We start from the raw sequence: 18,935 nt of genomic DNA, 5'->3' as shown, positions 1-18,935 counted from the left end.
CAGCCAGGCAATACAGCCTGCTGTACTCTCACTCTTTACTGCAGAGAACAGTGTCAATTCCCCCTCACGATACTACCACTACATTCCTTTTTGCTCCCCCACTTGAATGGCTTCCTGTACCACGGTCAGTTAACTCATCCACCCAACAGCCCCCACTCTCAGCCAAACAAGCTGAAAGAACCTCAAACCTCTTGGACAATCGCAAAGGCTGAGGCTCCTGCAATCCCGCCCTCTGGGTCCCCTTACCTGCCTCAGCTGCAGCCACACTCTCCTGTCCCTGAGCACTGACTAAATCAGAAGACCCTATCCTAAGGGGTGTGACCGCCTCCTGTGTTCAGGTAACTTTGCCCCTCCCTGTTGTGTCGCAGCATCTGCAGCTCGGCCTCCAGCTCAATGACTCTGAGCCGAAGCTCCTCAAGCTTCAGACACCAGGTGTTTGTCCTGGACCATACTGGGATCCAAGAGCTCCCACATGCTGCAATCGTGACACACCACCTGTCCTGCCATCCTTAATGTGTTTTAATTAACTACTTAATGATTTTATTCAATTATTTATTTTCCTTTTTTTTTAAATATATTTTATTAACCTTACCAGCAGTTCCTGTACTATTTTAAGCCTTAGGAACAGAATAGACCTTAACCACTTACCAGAGATTCAACAAACAGCGAGCTTCTTCCCTGTGGTAGAATAAGAACCAAATCCGACAGGGTGAAAAAATTAGAAAAAGCAAAGGAGCCTCTCCTCACCCAACTCAACAAACTCCCAACACTCTGCTCAAGTTGCACTCAGACCCTTTTTTCACAATCTAATTAGTAACCTGTTTAAACAATCAATTACTCCATGTGGTAGTGAGTTCCACATTCTAACTGCTTTCCTAGTAAAGAAGATTCTCCTCCCTGTTGAATTTATTCGTGACTATCTTACATTTATGACTCCAGTTTTGGATTACCCTATAAGGGGGGGAAACATCTTCTCTACATCGACCCCATCAGAACATTAATGATCCTTCAGCCTTCTGTACTAGACAAAAGAGCTCCAGCCTGTTCAATATTTCCTGAAAGTTAAAACCTCTCAGTTCTGGCATCATCCTTATAAATCATTTTTGCACCTGTCCTCAACATCCTTTCTGTAATATGGAGACCATAATAAAAAAAAAACTTGTGACAAAGGGTTTGTATGACGTAGCTGTAAACATTTTTAAATCTTTAAATTAATAAAAATCTTTAAATTACTAAGCTGTCTGCAGTGTTTGCAGACAGTTCATGAAGAAATTCACAACAGATACACATATCTGTGTACACATATGTATGAACAAACACAATGCAGAGAAATTAAGCAAATATAAGGTTCAGCACTGTTTAGTTTAGTTTAGAGATACAGCACTGAAACAAGCCCTTCGGCCCACCGAGTCTGTGCCAACCATCAACCACCCATTTTATACTAATCCTACACTAATTCCATATTCCTACCACATCCCCACCTGTCCCTATATTTCCCTACCACCTACCTATACTGGGGGCAATTTATAATGGCCAATTTACCCATCAACCTGCAAGTCTTTTGGCATGTGGGAGGAAACCGGAGCACCAAGAGGAAACCCACGCAGACACAGGGAGAACTTGCAAACTCCACACAGGCAGTACCCAGAATTGAACCTGGGTCGCTCGAGCTGTGAGGCTGCGGTGCTAACCACTGCGCCACTGTGGAATATATTGTGAAAAATAATACATTTATCACTACCATATGTAAAACATGAAATACTTACTGCAATGTGACACATTAATCCCAGACAAATAGTTCACCTGAGGCCCAACATTAATCAAGACAGAATCTACAAATACAGCAAAAATCTACCCAGGACACTAATCCATTAAAAATAGTTGGTCATGATTATTTTGGACTGCAATTGCAGTCAAGTGTTTTCCAAAACAATAAAATGATCAGTTCTTTGGCTACAATTCAATAGGGATCAAACTGGAGCCCCATTTTCTTGTTTTCACTATTTACCATAAAGAAAAACAATCCAATGGAAAAAGTGCAAAAGGGCCATTCCCCAGAAAGTCATAGGTTCAACTCTGAATCTCTGCCGAGCTGCAGAGACATTACAAATGGTTTAAAGATCTGAGGGCTCACGAGGAAGGTAAAATCATCCAGGCTTTCTGCTTCTGACCACTATCGAGACACCCACCCCCCGCGACCTCCCGTCGATGCAGGTATTAGACAAGAAATGGTTGGCAGTCATCAACTCAAATAGCATTCCAGCACTCTTCCTCAAGGCTCACACATTAACACTGACCATTTCTGCAAAGTACAAAGGTAACTAACTCCCATGCAACTGAACCCCAACAGGACACAATGCCTTCAGAAGAGGAATGGAGAAAACTGGCAAAAGTAGATTACCATCTTGTCAATGTGAAAGATCCAATGGCACTATTTCAAAAAAGAGAAGGGCCGTTCTCACCAGTACCCTGGCGAGTATTTATCCCTCAAGGAACATCAGCAAAAATAGAATACCTGCTCACTTATCGCATTGTTATTTAAGGGACCTTGCTGTGTGAAATTTTAGTTACCATGTTTCCTACGTTACAACATTGACTAGACCTCTGAAGTACTTCCTTGCCTGTAAAGTGCTTTGGGTCATCCTGAGATTGTGAAAGGTGCTACAGAAATTTAAGTTTTTTTTACACTGGCACAGTGTTTCAAGAATGTTAACCTACAGCTGTCAAAGGAACTACGTGAATCATTCTTGGGAGGTATCTTCTGTATAATATATAGTTCAAATGGATATTCCAAGCTACCTATAAAGTTTCATAAATTGTATTTCAATATAATCCGCTAATTTTCTTGACAGAGGGTATACTTTGGGCCAGAGTTTCCATTTGATTGCACTTGTTTTATCGACACAATTCATCCGATGTCTGCAAAAAGATTGCAGAATTGTAAACCCAGATTTCATTCAGCGTAACCCGAGTTTCTGCGATCTTTTGCACTAGTTTCAAAAAGATCGCACAAGAAGCCACTGTCAATGCCACTCACAGCAAAGTGCAGAAGTGATCCAAGGCCAGCTCTTCTCTCCAACCAATCAAAAGTACCTGGGCTTCAGCTGGCATCTTTCCACAAAAGTATAAAACTTAGATGAGAAATAAGTTAACAAAAATAGAAAGAAAGATGGAAATATGCAGCAGGTCAGTCGATGTTTCAGGTTTTAAGACCTTTCTTCAACACTATCCTGAGCTGCTAAGTATTTACAGCTTTTTCTGTTTAAGATTTCTGAATTTCTGTATCTACAACATTTTATTTTTTGAAGAAAGCTAGTGTTGCGAAGGAACTGAACTTGCATCCCTCCAGTTCAACAACGTTAACAACTTGTATGTATGTAGCACCTTTAGCATAGTAAAATGTCTTCACAGGAGCATTCTCACAAAAATTGATACCAAGCAAAAGAACAAAGAACAGGACAGCACAGGAACAGGCCATTCGGCCCTCCAAGCCTGCGCCGATCTTGATGCCTGCTGAAACCAACACCTTCTGCACTTCCGGGGCCCATATCCCTCTATTCCCTTCCTATTCATATATTTGTCAAGATGTCTCTTAAACGTCGCTATCGTATCTGCTTCCACCACCTCCCCTGGCAGCAATTTCCAGGCACTCACCACCCTCTGTGCAAAAAAACTTGCCTCGCACATCCCCTCTAAACTTTGCCCCTCGCACCTTAAACCTATGTCCCCTAGTAACTGACTCTTCCACCCTGGGAAAAAGCTTCTGACTATCCACTCTGTCCATGCCGCTCATAACTTTGTAAACCTCCATCATGTCGCCCCTCCACCTCCGTTGTTCCAGTGAAAACAATCCGAGTTTTTCCAACCTCTCCTCATAGCTAATGCCCTCCAGACCAGGCAACATCCTGGTAAACCTCCTCTGTACCCTCTCCAAAGCCTTCATGTCTTTCTGGTAGTGTGGCGACCAGAAGTGCACGCAATATTCTAAGTGTGGCCTAACTAAGCTTCTGTACAGCTGCAACATGACTTGCCAATTTTTATATTCTATGCCCCGACCGATGAAGGCAAGCATGCCGTATGCCTTCTTGACTACCTTATCCACCTGCGTTGCCACTTTCGATGACCTGTGGACCTGTACGCCCAGATCTCTCTGCCTGTCAATACTCCTAAGGGTTCTGCCATTTACTGTATACCTCCCACCTGCATTAGACCTTCCAAAATGCATTACCTCACATTTGTCCGGATTCAACTCCATCTGCCATTTCTCCGCCCAAGTCTCCAACCAATCTATATCCTGCTGTATCCTCTGACAATCCTCATCACTATCCACAACTCCACCAACCTTTGTGTCGTCCGCAAACTTACTAATCAGACCAGCTACATTTTCCTTCAAATCATTTATATATACTACAAACAGCAAAGGTCTCAGCACTGATCCCTGCGGAACACCACTAGTCACATCCCTCCATTCAGAAAAACATCCATCCACTGTTACCCTCTGTCTTCTGTCACAGAGCCAGTTCTGTATCCATCTTGCCAGCTCACTTCTGATCCCGTGTGACTTCACCTTTTGCAACAGTCTGCCATGAGGGACCTTGTCAAAGGATTTACTAAAGTCCATATAGACAACATCCACCGCCCTTCCCTCATCAATCATCTTTGTCACTTCCTCAAAAAACTCAATCAAATTAGTAAGACACGACCTCCCCTTCACCAAACCATGCTGTCTCTCGCTAATAAGTTCATTTGTTTCCAAATGGGAGTAAATTCTGTCCCGAATAATCCTCTCTAATAGTTTCCCTACCACCGACGTAAGGCTCACCGGCCTATAATTTCCTGGATTATCCTTGCCACCCTTCTTAAACAAAGGAACAACATTGGCTATTCTCCAGTCCTCTGGGACCTCACCTGTAGCCAATGAGGATGCAAAGATTTCTGTCCAGGCCCCAGCAATTTCTTCCCTTGCCTCCCTCAGTATTCTAGGGTAGATCCCATCAGGCCCTGGGGACTTATCTACCTTAATGCTTTGCAAGACACCCATCACCTCCTCCTTTTTGATAATGAGATGACTGAGACTATCTGCACTCCCTTCCCTAGGCTCATCATCCACCAAGTCCTTATCCTTGGTGAATCCTGATGCAAAGTACTCATTTAGCACCTCGCCCATTTCCTCTGTTTTTTTAAACTTACTACCTAACTCCCTAAACTCTCCCTGCAGGACCTCATCACTCTTCCTGCCTATGTCATTGGTACCGATGTGTACCACAACCTCTGGCTGTTCACCCTCCCCCTTCAGAATGCCCTCTGTCCGTTCAGAGACATTCTTGACCCTGGCACCAGGGAGGCAACATACCTTCCTGGAGTCTCTTTCACGTTCACAGAAGTGCCTATCTGTGCCCCTGACTATAGAGTCCCCTATAACTATTGCTCTTCTGCGCTTTGTCCCTCTCTGCTGAACAACAGTGCCAGCCATGGTGCCACTGCTCTGGCTGCTGCTGTTTTCCCCTGAAAGGCCATCCACCCCAACAGTATCCAAAACGGTATACTTGTTAGAGAGGGGGTCGCCACAGGGGATTCCTGCACTGACTGCCTGCCCTTTCTAGCGGTCACCCATCTATCTGACTGCACTTTGGGTGCAACCACTTCTCTGAAACTCCTGTCTATGACGCTTTCCGCCACCTGCATGCTCCAAAGTGCATCCAGTTGCTGCTCCAACTGATCCATGCGTCTGTGAGGAGCTGCAACTGGGTACACTTCCTGCAGATGTAGTCGCCCGGAACGCTGGAAGTGTCACAGACTTCCCACATCTCACAGGTGAAGCACTTCACCCCTCTGACTGACATTTCTATCACTAATTAGTTAATTGATATAAAATAAATAAATACTTATTAAATCCTTACCAAATTATGATACACTTCACTATGTGGTCCCTAGTGCTAGATTTCTACAATAAATATTAAATGCTGTCTAAATACAGCAATCTCCTCCCTCTGGTTTAGTTACTTTATTTATTAATTAGTTAATTAGTGTTTTAATTAATTTTTATCAGTTTTATTTTCAAATTCGGTACAGATTCCCTACCAGCCAATCAGGTCACAGCTTTCCTGTGACGTCACTTTTCAGTTTTTTTTTTCCCACCCGAGGTAACTTACCTGTCCGGAACTCCACCCTCCGAGTCTGCTCGGAGAATCCCCGAGGTAAGTTTTTTATACTTACCGCTCTGGAACTCCACCCGCCGAGTCTGCTCACTGGAGTCGGGGATAATACTGACACTCATTGGCTGACCAAAATAGTAAACATTAGGACAGGTGGTGATAGGTTTATAGGAGCATTATACAGAAGAAGGAGAGAGGTGGAGAGACAGAGAGGTTTTGAGAAAGTGATGGTTGAGGGTGAGTTTCACAAAAGACGAGAGCTGGAGACTACAATGTGCTGCAGCATTATGCTATGTAAGCAACATATTTTAATTCCTAATCAATGCTAATGAAAACAAACACACATATCTATAAAGAAAAATAAACTATCGAAGAACAACTGAGCAAAACAGATGTCAGCCCCTGCTGTTTCTTACAAACCTTAAAAGTCACAGTAGCTTTGGTGCAATAAAATCCCACAGAAACCACTGGATCCTTGGGAGGCGATGATCTCGGAGAATTTATTTTGATGCCATTTTCATCGACTTCATAGCTCTCTTCACCCTCTTCGGAATAACTGACCAGTGCAGGAACTAGGGACCATGCCCAAGATACCCATCCTTGGCCATCATCGCCATCCTGCTGCTGCAGCAGCTGTTGGGCATCCACATTCTGGTACTGGATTGCATGTTGCCCTTGTATCGCTGCTTCAGATTCAGCACCTGCACACACAAACACAATGACCTTTAATGTCATAACGAGACACTTGAACTGGATTTTCCCCTGCCTCCTCACCAAAAGAGGAACCTCTTAACTACTGGCTCGCATCAGCTGCAAATACAAATCAATCCTGGGTATAACAAAGATGACCACGGCCAACGTTACTACATTATTAACCACTTGTGGTCAGAGCAATGTTATTGTTTTCCTCCCTCCTTCGTGCCACAAAATCTCTGCACTCGCACAAGGCACGTCACTTCAGGTGGGATAGAGGGGGATGTAAAAGGGGTGGGGGAGTTGCATTACTGGTTCAGGAGAATATCACAGCTGTACTGCAGGAGGACACCTCGGAGCGGTCATGCAGCGAGGCAATATGGGTGGGGCTCAGGAATAGGAAGGGTGCAGTCACGATGTTGGGGGTTTACTACAGGCCTCCCAACAGCCAGCGGGAGGGAGAGGAGCAGATATGCAGACAGATTTTGGAAAAATGTAAAGGTAACAGGGTTGTAGTGGTGGGTGATTTTAACTTCCCCTATATTGACTGGGACTGGGACTCACTTACTGCAAGGGACTTGGATGGGGCAGAATTTGTAAGGAGCATCCAGGAGGGGTTCTTGAAACAATACGTATATAGCCCAACTAGGGATGGGGCCGTACTGGACCTGGTATTGGGGAATGAGCCCGGCCAGGTGGTCGAAGTTTCAGTAGGGGAGCATTTCGGGAACAGTGACCATAATTCCATAAGTTGTAAGGTACTTGTGGATAAGGATAAGCGTAGGTAGGTGGTAGGGAAATATAGGGACAGGTGGGGATGTTTGTTGGGAATATGGGATTAGTGTAGGATTAGTATAAATGGGTGGTTGATGTTCGGCACAGACTCGGTGGGCTGAAGGGCCTGTTTCAGTGCTGTATCTCTAATCTAATCTAGTCCTCGGGTGAAGGTGCTAAATTGGGGGAAGGCTAATTATAACAATATTAGGCAGGAACTGAAGAATTTAGATTGGGGGCAGCTGTTTGAGGGTAAATCAATATCTGACATGTGGGAGTCTTTCAAACGTCAGTTGATTAGAATCCAGGACCAGCATGTTCCTGGGAGGAAGAAGAATAAGTTTTGCAAGTTTCAGGAACCTTGGATAACGCGGGATATTGTGAGCCTAGTCAAAAAGAAAAAGGAAGCATTTGTAAGGGCTGGAAGACTTGGAACAGATGAAGCACTTGAGGAATATAAAGACAGCAGGAAGCAACTTAAGCAAGTAGTTAGGAGGGCTAAAAGCGGTCATGAAAAGTCATTGGCAAACAGGATTAAGGAAAATCCCAAGGCCTTTTATACATATATAAAGAGCAAGAGGGTAACCAGGGAGAGGGTTGGCCCACTCAAGGACAGAGATGGGAATCTATGTGTGGAGCCAGAGGAAATGGGCGAGGTGCGAAATGAGTACTTTGCATCAGTGTTCACCAAGAAGAAGGACTTGGTGGATGATGAGCCTCGGGAAGGGAGTGTAGATAGTGTCAGTCATCTCATTATCAAAAAGGAGGAGGTGTTGGGTGTCTTGCAAAGCATTAAGGTAGATAAGTCCCCAGGGCCTGATGGGATCTGCCCTAGAATACTGAGGGAGGCAAGGAAAGAAATTGCTGGGGCCTTGACAGAAATCTTTGCATCCTCATTGGCTGCAGGTGAGGTCCCAGAGGACTGGAGAATAGCCAATGTTGTGCCTTTGTTTAAGAAGGGTGGCAAGGATAATCCAGGAAATTATAGGCCAGTGAGCCTTACGTCAGTGGTAGGGAAATTATGAGAGAGGATTCTTCGGGACAGGATTTACTCCCATTTGGAAACAAATGAACTTATTAGCGAGAGACAGCATGGTTTTGTGAAGGGGTGGTCACTTCTCACTAATTTGATTGAGTTTTTTGAGGAAGTGACAAAGATGATTGATGAGGGAAGGGCGGTGGATGTTGTCTATATGGACTTTAGTAAAGCCTTTGACAAGGTTCCGCATGGCAGACTGGTGCAAAAGGTGAAGTCACACGGGATCAGAGATCAGCTGGCAAGATAGATACAGAACTGGCTCGGTCACAGAAGACAGAGGGTAACAGTGGATGGGTGTTTTTCTGAATGGAGGGATGTGACTAGTGGTGTTCCACAGGGATCAGTGCTGGGACCTTTGCTCTTTAAAGAATATATAAATGATTTGGAGGAAAATGTAGCTGGTCTGATTAGTAAGTTTGCGGACGACACAAAGGTTGGTGGAGTTGCAGATAACGATGAGGATTGTCAGAGGATACAGCAAGATATAGATCGGTTGGAGACTTGGGCGGAGAAATGGCAGATGGAGTTGAATCCGGACAAATGTGAGGTAATGCATTTTGGAAGGTCTAATGCAGGTGGGAAGTATACAATAAATGGCAGAACCCTTAGGAGTATTGACAGGCAGAGAGATCTGGGCGTACAGGTCCACAGGTCACTGAAAGTGGCAACGCAGGTGGATAAGGTAGTTAAGAAGGCATACAGCATGCTTGCCTTCATCGGTCGGGGCATAGAGTATAAAAATTGGCAAGTCATGCTTGGAATATTGCGTGCAATTCTGGTCGCCACACTACCAGAAGGACGTGGAGGCTTTGGAGAGGGTACAGAAGAGGTTTACCAGGATGTTGCCTGGTCTGGAGGGCATTAGCTATGAGGAGAGGTTGGATAAACTCAGATTGTTTTCACTGGAACGACAGAGGTGGAGGGACGACATGATAGAGGTTTACAAAGTTATGAGCGGCATGGACAGAGTGGATAGTCAGAAGCTTTTTCCCAGGGTGAAAGAGTCAGTTACTAGGGGACATAGGTTTAAGGTGAGAGGGGCAAAGTTTAGAGGCGATGTGCGAGGCAAGTTCTTTACACAGAGGGTGGTGAATACCTGGAACTTGTAGCCGGGTGAGGTGGTGGAAGCAGGTACCACAGAGATGTTTAAGAGGCATCTTGACAAATACATGAATAGGATGGGAATAGAGGGATACGGTCCCCAGAAGTGCAAAAGGTTTTAGTTTAGGCAGGCATCAAGATTGGCGCAGGCTTGGAAGGCCGAATGGCCTGTTCCTGTGCTGTACTGTTCTTTGTTCTTTGTTTGTCACAAAGCTCACGACAAAACTATCACAGTACAGTTCTACCTTGTGTAAAAATCTGTGTCAATCACGCTTTTCAAAAGACTGCAATGCTTTTTTTCCTTTAGTAGACTGAACCTCAACATAGTACCTATATCTCCTGCACAGGAGTTATTCAAACGGTTAAATATTAAAACTCACATGACTGCTTATCCAACTGAAAAGTTAAGCAGACTGTCGCAAGCTTGCATAGTAGGCTGCTTGTGATGCAGAAGGGATATAAGCTTGAGTTTCTCCTATTCAATAGCAAGTTGAAAAATGCCAGACATAGTTAAATTCTCCACATTATTAAATTAACTTGGCACTGCAGAAAGAGGAGAATTAACATATCTGCAGTTGCTATACATCAAACAATACTATTCCAAAATTAATGATCCCATGTAGCAACGCTAAAATAATCCATTTACAAGGCTCAGTCTCTTCTATTTGTGACAGACAGGTGCTGCTTTGAGATGTGCCAGGAGAAACTAGCATTAGAGCTGGTCAATCATTCAACAAAAAGAACTTGCATTTATATAGTGCCTTTAACATAAGGAAAAAAGAAATAGCAGCATAAGAAAAAGGCCATTTGTCTCTTTGAGCCTGCTCTGTCAATTAACAAGATCATGGCTGATCTTCTCACGCAACTCCACCTTCTCGCACTATCCATATCCCTTAATTCCCTTCGTACCCAAAAATCTACTGACCTTTGTCTTGAACACGCTCAAAGACTCACCATCTGCAGTTCTCAGGGACGGAGAATCCCAAAGATTCATAATCTTGAGTAAAGAAATTTCTCATCTCAGTCCTAAATGGCCAATCCCTTACTCTGAAACTGTGACGCCATGTTCCAGATTCCCAGCCAGTGGAAATATTTTCTCAGCATCTACCCGGTCAAGCCCTTTAATAATTTTATAGGTTTCAACTACATCACCTCTCATTCTTCTAAACTCCAGGGATTATAGACCGATTTTATACTATCTCTCCTGAGAGGACAACCCCCTCATCCCAGGAACCAGTCTATTGAAGGGGATGTTCACAGTATATAGATACACATCTTCTACACTTCAATTCCTGTTGATGCACAAACTGTACACAGAGATTCTGCAAACTACTGCACAGTCTCAGAAAGTTTAGCTGCAGAGAATGCCCCATCCACTTGTGAGATAAAAATATCCAGTCGATGTTAAGCCTTTAAGACAGATTGCAGACTGGAAACTTAATGAAGGTATTGAAAGACACAAAGTCATTAGTTGGTAAATTTAATCATTTCATTGTGAAATATATTTCGAATTTCTTTTGTTTGAAACCTTATTTTTGAATGAGAAATTTCAGTCACTGAGGAAACAATTGTGGCCTATGAATTTTTTTTCGAAATGCTCTGAATGAATCTAGCAATTCATCAACAAACTGATGGCAAAATGTTTATAAACAGTTTTCCCATCCTAAAACATTAATGTGAAAAGTATTTCTGAAAATAATGGCCCGGATTCTGCAGTCTGATTAACAGTGAGGTTTCGGCGGACCAGGGGGCTGCTGGGTAAGTAAAAACCTATACATCTGGGCTGTTTCCGAACCCGAGACACGACACGTGTAGTGTCTCCCACCCACCCTCCTCCTCTCACCAAAAAAAAGGACTCGGTGGTGTGTAGATAAGGTAAGACTTTTTCTATTTCACTTTTTTTTTTAATCATGAGATTGGTAAAAACATTTCGTTCCTTTTTCATTTATCTAAGTTAAGCTTAAGATTAAAAATGGCAGGAGATCTCAGACCCATGTTATGCTCATCTTGCTCAATGTGGGAGCTCAGGGACACGGCTGATGTCCCTGACTCCTTCACGTGCTGGAAGTGCGTCCAGCTGCAGCTCTTGTTCGACCGCATGACGGCTCTGGAGCTGCGGATGGACTCACTTTGGAGCACCCGCGATGCTGAGGAGGTCGTGGATAGCACGTTTAGCGAATTGATCACACCGCAGATTAGGATTGCTGAGGGAGAAAGGGAATGGGTGACCAAAAGGCAGAGAAAGAGCAGGAAGGCAGTGCAGGTGTCCCCTGCGGTCATCTCCCTCCAAAACAGGTATACCGTTTTGGATACTGTTGAGGGAGATGGCTCACCAGGGGAAGGCAGCAGTAGCCAGGTTCATGGCACCGTGGCTGGCTCTGCTGTTCGGAAGGGCGGGAAAAAGAGTGGAAGGGCTATAGTCATAGGGGATTCGATTGTAACGGTAGTAGATAGGCGGTTCTGTGGTCGAAAACAAGACTCCCGAATGGTATGTTGCCTCCCAGGTGCACGGGTCAGGGATGTCTCAGATCAGCTGCAGAACATTCTGAAGGGGGAGGGTGAACAGCCAGTTGTCGTTGTTCACATAGGCACCAATGATTTAGGTAAAAAACGGGATGAGGTCCGACAAGCAGAATTTAGGGAGTTAGGAGCTAAGTTAAAAAGTAGGACCTCAGAGGTAGTAATCTCAGGATTGCTACCAGTGCCACGTGATAGTCAGAGTAAAAATGAAAGAATAGTCAGGATGAATGCGTGGCTTGAGAGATGGTGCAGGAGGGAGGGGTTCAGATTTTTGGGACATTGGACCGGTTCTGGGGGAGGTGGGACTATTACAAATTGGACGGCCTACACCTGGGCCAGACTGGAACCAATGTCCTTGGGGGTGCTTTTGCTAACGCTGTTGGGGAGGGTTTAAACTAATGTGGCAGGGGGATGGGAACCAAATAAGGAGGTCAGTGGACAGTAAGGAGGTAGTAGCTAAAGCCTGTAAGGAACTAGATAATGAAGTCAGCGTGACTAAGGGAAAGAGTAGGCAGGGAGCAGATGATGTACGCAAAGGGACTGGTTGTCTGAGGTGCATTTGTTTTAATGAAAGTGTAGTCGGGAAGGCAGATGAACTTAGGGCTTGGATTAGTACCTGGGAGTATGATGTTATTGCTATTACTGAGACTTGGTTGAGGGAAGGGCATGATTGGAAACTAAATATCCCAGGATATCGATGCTTCAGGCGGGATAGAGAGGGAGGTAAAAGGGGTGGAGGAGTTGCATTACTGGTCAAAGAGGATATCACAGCTGTGCTGAAGGAGGGCACTATGGAGGACTCGAGCAGTGAGGCAATATGGGCAGAACTCAGAAATAGGAAGGGTGCGGTAACAATGTTGGGGCTGTACTACAGGCCTCCCAACAGCGAGCGTGAGATAGAGGTACAAATATGTAAACAGATTATGGAAAGATGTTGGAGCAACAGGGTGGTGGTGATAGGAGATTTTAATTTTCCCAACATTGACTGGGATTCAATTAGTGTTAGAGGTCCAGATGGAGCAGAATTTGTCAGGAGCATCCAGGAGGGTTTTCTGGAGCAGTATGTAAATAGTCCAACTCGGGCAGGGGCCATACTGCACCTGGTGTTGGGGAATGAGCCCGGCCAGGTGGTTGAAGTTTCAGTTGGGGACTACTTTGGGAATAGTGATCACAATTCCTTAAGTTTTAGAATACTCATGGACAAAGATGAGAGTGGTCCCAAAGGAAGAGTGCTAAATTGGGGGAAGGCAAACTATACCAAAATTCGGCAGGAGCTGGGGAATGTAGATTGGGAGCAGCTGTTTGAAGGTAAATCCACATTTGATATGTGGAAGGCTTTTAAAGAGAGGTTGATTAGCGTGCAGGAGAGACATGTTCCTGTGAAAATGAGGGATAGAAATGGCAAGATTAGGGAACAGGTGAAATTGTGAGACGAGCTAAGAGGAAAAAGGAAGCATACATAAGGTCTAGGAGGCTGAAGAAAGACGAAGCTTTGAAAGAATATCGGGAATGTCGGACCAATCTGAAACAAGGAATTAAGAGGGCTAAAAGGGGTCATGAAATATCTTTAGCAAACAGGGTTAAGGAAAATCCCAAAGCCTTTTATTCATATATAAGGAGCAAGAGGGTAACTAGAAAAAGGATTGGCCTACTCAAGGACAAAGGAGGAAAGTTATACGTGGAGTCAGAGAAAATGGGTGAGATTCTAAACGAGTACTTTGCATCGGTATTCACCGAGGAGAGGGACATGACGGATGTTGAGGTTAGGGACAGATGTTTAATTACTCTAGGTCAAGTCGGCATAAGGAGGGAGGAAGTGTTGGGTATTCTAAAAGGCATTAAGGTGGACAAGTCCCCAGGTCCGGATGGGATCTATCCCAGGTTACTATGGGAAGCGAGAGAGGAAATAGCTGGGGCCTTAACAGATATCTTTGCAGCATCCTTAAACACGGGTGAGGTCCCGGGGGACTGGAGAATTGCTAATGTTGTCCCCTTGTTTAAGAAGGGTAGCAGGGAAAATCCAGGTAATTATAGACCGGTGAGCCTGACGTTAGTGGTAGGGAAGCTGCTGGAGAAGATACTGAGGGATAGGATCTATTCCCATTTGGAAGAAAATGGGCTTATCAGTGATAGGCAACATGGTTTTGTGCAGGGAACGTCATGTCTTACCAACTTAATAGAATTCTTTGAGGAAGTGACAAAGTTGATTGATGAGGTCGATGTCATATACATGGACTTCAGTAAGGCGTTTGATAAGGTTCCCCATGGTAGGCTGATGGAGAAAGTGAAGTCGCATGGGGTCCAGGGTGTACTAGCTAGATGGATAAAGAACTGGCTGGGCAACAGGAGACAGAGAGTAGCAATGGAAGGGAGTTTCTCAAAACGGAGACGTGTGACCAGTGGTGTTCCACAGGGATCCGTGCTGGGACCACTGTTGTTTGTGATATACATAAATGATTTGGAGGAAAGTATAGGTGGTCTGATTAGCAAGTTTGCAGACGACACTAAGATTGGTGGAATAGCAGATAGTGAAGGGGACTGTCAGAGAATACAGCAGAATATAGATAGATTGGAGAGTTGGGCAGAGAAATGGCAGATGGAGTTCAATCAGGGCAAATGCGAGGTGATGCATTTTGGAAGATCCAATTCAAGAGTGAACAATACAGTAAATGGAAAAGTCCTGAGGAAAATTGATGTACAGAGAGATTTGGGTGTTCAGGTCCATTGTTCCCTGAAAGTGGCAACGCAGGTCAATAGAGTGGTCAAGAAGGCATACGGCATGCTTTCCTTCATCGGACGGGGTATTGAGTACAAGGGTTGGCAGGTCATGTTACAGTTGTATTAGACTTTGGTTCGGCCACATTTGGAATACTGCATGCAGTTCTGGTCGCCACATTACCAAAAGGATGTAGATGCTTTGGAGAGGGTGCAGAGGAGGTTCACCAGGATGTTGCCTGGTATGGAGGGTGCTAGCTATGAAGAGAGGTTGAGTAGATTAGGATTATTTTCATTAGAAAGGCTGAGGTTGAGGGGGGACCTGATTGAGGTGTACAAAATCATGAGAGGTATAGACAGGGTGGATAGCAAGAAGCTTTTTCCCAGAGTGGGGGATTCAATTACTCGGGGTCACGAGCTCAAAGTGAGAGGGGAAAAGTTTAGGGGGGATATGCGTGGAAAGTTCTTTACGCAGAGGGTGGTGGGTGCATGGAACGCATTGCCAGCGGAGGTGGCAGACGCGGGCACGATAGCGTCTTTTAAGATGTATCTGGACAGATACATGAATGGGCAGGAAGCAAAGAGATACAGACCCTTAGAAAATAGGCGACATGTTTAGATAGAAGAACTGGATCGGCGCAGGCTTGGAGGGCCCAAGGGCCTGTTCCAGTGCTGTAAATTTCTTTGTTCTTTGTTATCAGCGCTCAACATTATTAAAGAGTAAATTGAACAGAAACCTCCTGCATCCACACTTGCGAAGATAAACATAGAAATCAAGAAGTTGCTGTCAGAGTTACCCTGCTTCTCCATAAGCTTTGCTGCACTGGCACCTTGCCAAAATATTCAGCATTCACTCACATGGAATGCATGAAGCTGCAGTACAGACCCAAGAGATATACATTTAACATCCCAGATAAAGTTAGGGCTTGCCCATTCAAGTGTGCAAGTGTATTCCGACGTGTGCAAGAATTACTTACTACCAAACATCCTCTCCAGGGACTGAAAATTTACAAGTGCAGAGACTCATTCCTTCAGAATTGAATTATTGCTGGAGATTTAATTTTTTTAAACTTTTTGTCTCTTATCTCTCTCCCTTAATGCAGTCTTTCATCCTCTCACTTTATTTGGTCCACTGCATATAATTTTACAATGAATTAAATATTCTAACTTATACTTCCTGGTTTAGTGCCTCAGTAAGGATTCTTCAATCTGATTGGTTGAAGGGACATGGTGTTGCATGTCCTGCCCACACAGGTCTGAGATACCCTGCAGAGAGCATCACACTATTTCGGACTCCCAGCAACTATAAGATCCCACAAAAAGTCTGTGGGCAGCTGAAAGTGTAATGAATGCCGAATGCTGTTTGTACGCTGCTGACTGCAAAATCTCGGCCATGATTTTGGACAAGAAGTGCAAAACATATTACAAGACTTTTAATAATTTGCAGGTAAGTAGTTATGAAAAGAAATTACGAAAAAGTTTTGAAAGGGGAAGCCAACAGTGACATCACAGGAGAGCTGCAAGGTGATTGGTTGGTGAGTAGCAGCTGTTAGAATATCTTAAAAAATAAGGGGTACTTTTTTTGTTGAAAATAAAACCTCTGGCGATAAGGCGAGTACGACAAAAGTGTTTTTTTTTTTAAGAATTTGAGATTGAAGTGGGTAGAACAAGACTCCGAGTATAATTAGTATTTTTAATGCAGGGAGTAACTAATTAACCTAAGGGTAAGTCATGGCAGGAGAGCTCAGCCCCGTGATATGCTCCTCCTGCGCTATGTGGGAAATCAGGGACGCTTCCAGTGTCCCTGACGACCATGTGTGCAGGAAGTGTGTCCATCTGCAGCTACTGACTACCCGCATTACGGAGCTGGAGCTGCGGGGGGATTCACTGTGGAGCATCTGCGATGCTGAGGACATCGGGGATAGCACGTTTAGTGAGGTGGTCACACCACAGCTAATGGCTGTACAGGCAGAAAAGAGATGGGTGACCACCAGACTGAGTAGTAGGCGCAGGCAGGGGAAAGCAGCAACAGCCAAGTTCGAGGCACCACGGAGAGCTCTGCTGAACAGGAGGGGAGGAAAAGGATTGCAACAGCTATGGTGATAGGGGAGTCTATCGTAAGGGGTGCAGATAGGCGTTTCTGTGGCCGCAAATGAGACTCCAGGGTGGTATGTTGCCTCCCTGGTGCTAGGTTCAAGGATGTCTCGGAGCGGCTGCAGGACATTCTGAAAGGGGAGGGTGAGCAGCCAGAGGTTGTGGTCCATATTGGGACTAACGACATCGGCAAGAAAGGAGATGAGGTCCTGCAAAGTGAATACAGGGAGTAAGGCAGAAGGTTAAAAAGCAGGACCTCTAGGGTGGTAATCTCAGAATTACTCCCTGTGCCACGTGCGAGTGAGGGCAGGAATAGGAGGTTAAGGCAAATGAATGCGTGGCTCAAGAGCTGGTGCAGGCGGGAGGGCTTCAGCTACTTGAATCATTGGTAGGCTGGTCCAGAAGGTTTGAACACATGGGATCCAGGGTGAGCTAGCCAATTGGATACAAAATTGGCTTGGTGATAGGAGGCAGAGGGTGGTAGTGGAGAGTTGTTTTTCAGATTGGAGGCCAGTGACCAGTGGTGTGCCGCAGGAATCAGTGCTGGGCCCTCTGTTGTTTGTCATATATATTAATGACTTGCATGAGAAGGTAAGGAGCATAATTAGTAAGTTTGCAGATGACACCAAAATTGGTGGTATAGTGGACAGTGAAGAAGGTTGTATAAGGTTACAACAGGATATAGATCAACTGGGAAAGTAGGCAAGGGATTGGCAAATGGAATTTAACGCAGACAAGTGTGAAGTGATGCATTTTGGGAAGTTAATCCAGGGCAGGACATATACAGTGAATGGCAGGGCCCTGGGGAGTGTTGTTGAGCAGAGAGACCTTAGGGGGCATGTACATAGTTCCCTGAAAGTGGCAACACAGGTAGACAGGGTGGTGAAGGCGGCATGCGGCATGCTCGTCTTCATCGGCTGAGGCATTGAGTACAAGAGTTGGGATGTCATGTTGCAGTTGTACATGACGTTGGTTTGGCCGCATTTGGAGTACTGTGTGCAGTTCTGGTCGCCGCACTACAGGAAAGATGTGATTAAGCTAGAGAGGGTGCAGAAAAGATTCACAAGGATGTTGCCTGTTTTGGAGGGCTTGAGTTATAAAGAGAGATTGGACAGGCTGGATCTGTTTTCCCTGGAGCGAAGGAGGCTGAGAGAGGACATGATAGAGGTATATAATGGAATGATAATAGGAATGAAACCGGACGGACCACCCGGCATGGACCAAGGCACCGGAAACAACAACGGCAAACCTAGCCCTGTCGATCCTGCAAAGTCCTCCTTACTAACATCTGGGGGCTTGTGCCAAAGTTGGGAGAGCTGTCCCACCTACTAGTCAAGCAACTGCCTGACATAGTCCTACTCATGAAATCATACCTTACAGACAATGTTCCCAGACACTGCAATCACCATCCCCGGGTATGGCCTATCCCATCGGCAGGACAGACCCACCAGAGGTGGTGGCACAGTGGTATACAGTAGGGAGGGAGTTGCCCTGGGAGTCCTCAACAGCGACTCTGGACCGCATGAAGTTTCATGGCATCAGATCAAACATGGACAAGGAAACCTCCTGCTGATTACCACCTACCGCCCTCCCTCAGCTGATAAGTCAGTACTCCTCCATGTTTAACAGCACTTGGAGGAAGCACTGAGGGTGGCGAGGGCACAAAATGTACTCTGGATGGGGGACTTCAATGTCCATCACCAAGAGTGGCTCAGTAGCACCACTACTGACCGAGCTGGCCGAGTCCTAAAGGACACATCTGCCAGACTAGGTATGAGGCAGGTGGTGGGGGAACCAACAAGATTGAAAAACATACTTGACCTCGTCCTCACCAATCTGCCTGC

At 45.1% G+C, this 18,935-nt stretch overlaps 1 protein-coding gene across 11 annotated transcripts in view; it reads right to left on the bottom strand.

Moving 5' to 3' along the window:
* The window catches only part of LOC137369760 (intermembrane lipid transfer protein VPS13B-like), a 1,379,747-nt gene that overhangs the window by 1,162,421 nt on the left and 198,391 nt on the right, over positions 1 to 18,935 (bottom strand). For all 11 annotated transcript variants that reach the window (XM_068031175.1, XM_068031176.1, XM_068031177.1 and 8 more), the window contains exon 8: positions 6,576 to 6,856. In XM_068031175.1, the coding sequence (XP_067887276.1) occupies positions 6,576 to 6,856 (281 nt within the window). The remainder of the gene's footprint in view (positions 1 to 6,575; positions 6,857 to 18,935) is intronic.

Source organism: Heterodontus francisci, chromosome 5 (genome assembly GCF_036365525.1).
Source record: "Heterodontus francisci isolate sHetFra1 chromosome 5, sHetFra1.hap1, whole genome shotgun sequence".
NCBI classification, from domain to species: Eukaryota; Metazoa; Chordata; class Chondrichthyes; order Heterodontiformes; family Heterodontidae; genus Heterodontus; species Heterodontus francisci.
This window is presented reverse-complemented; position numbering and strand designations above follow the sequence as displayed.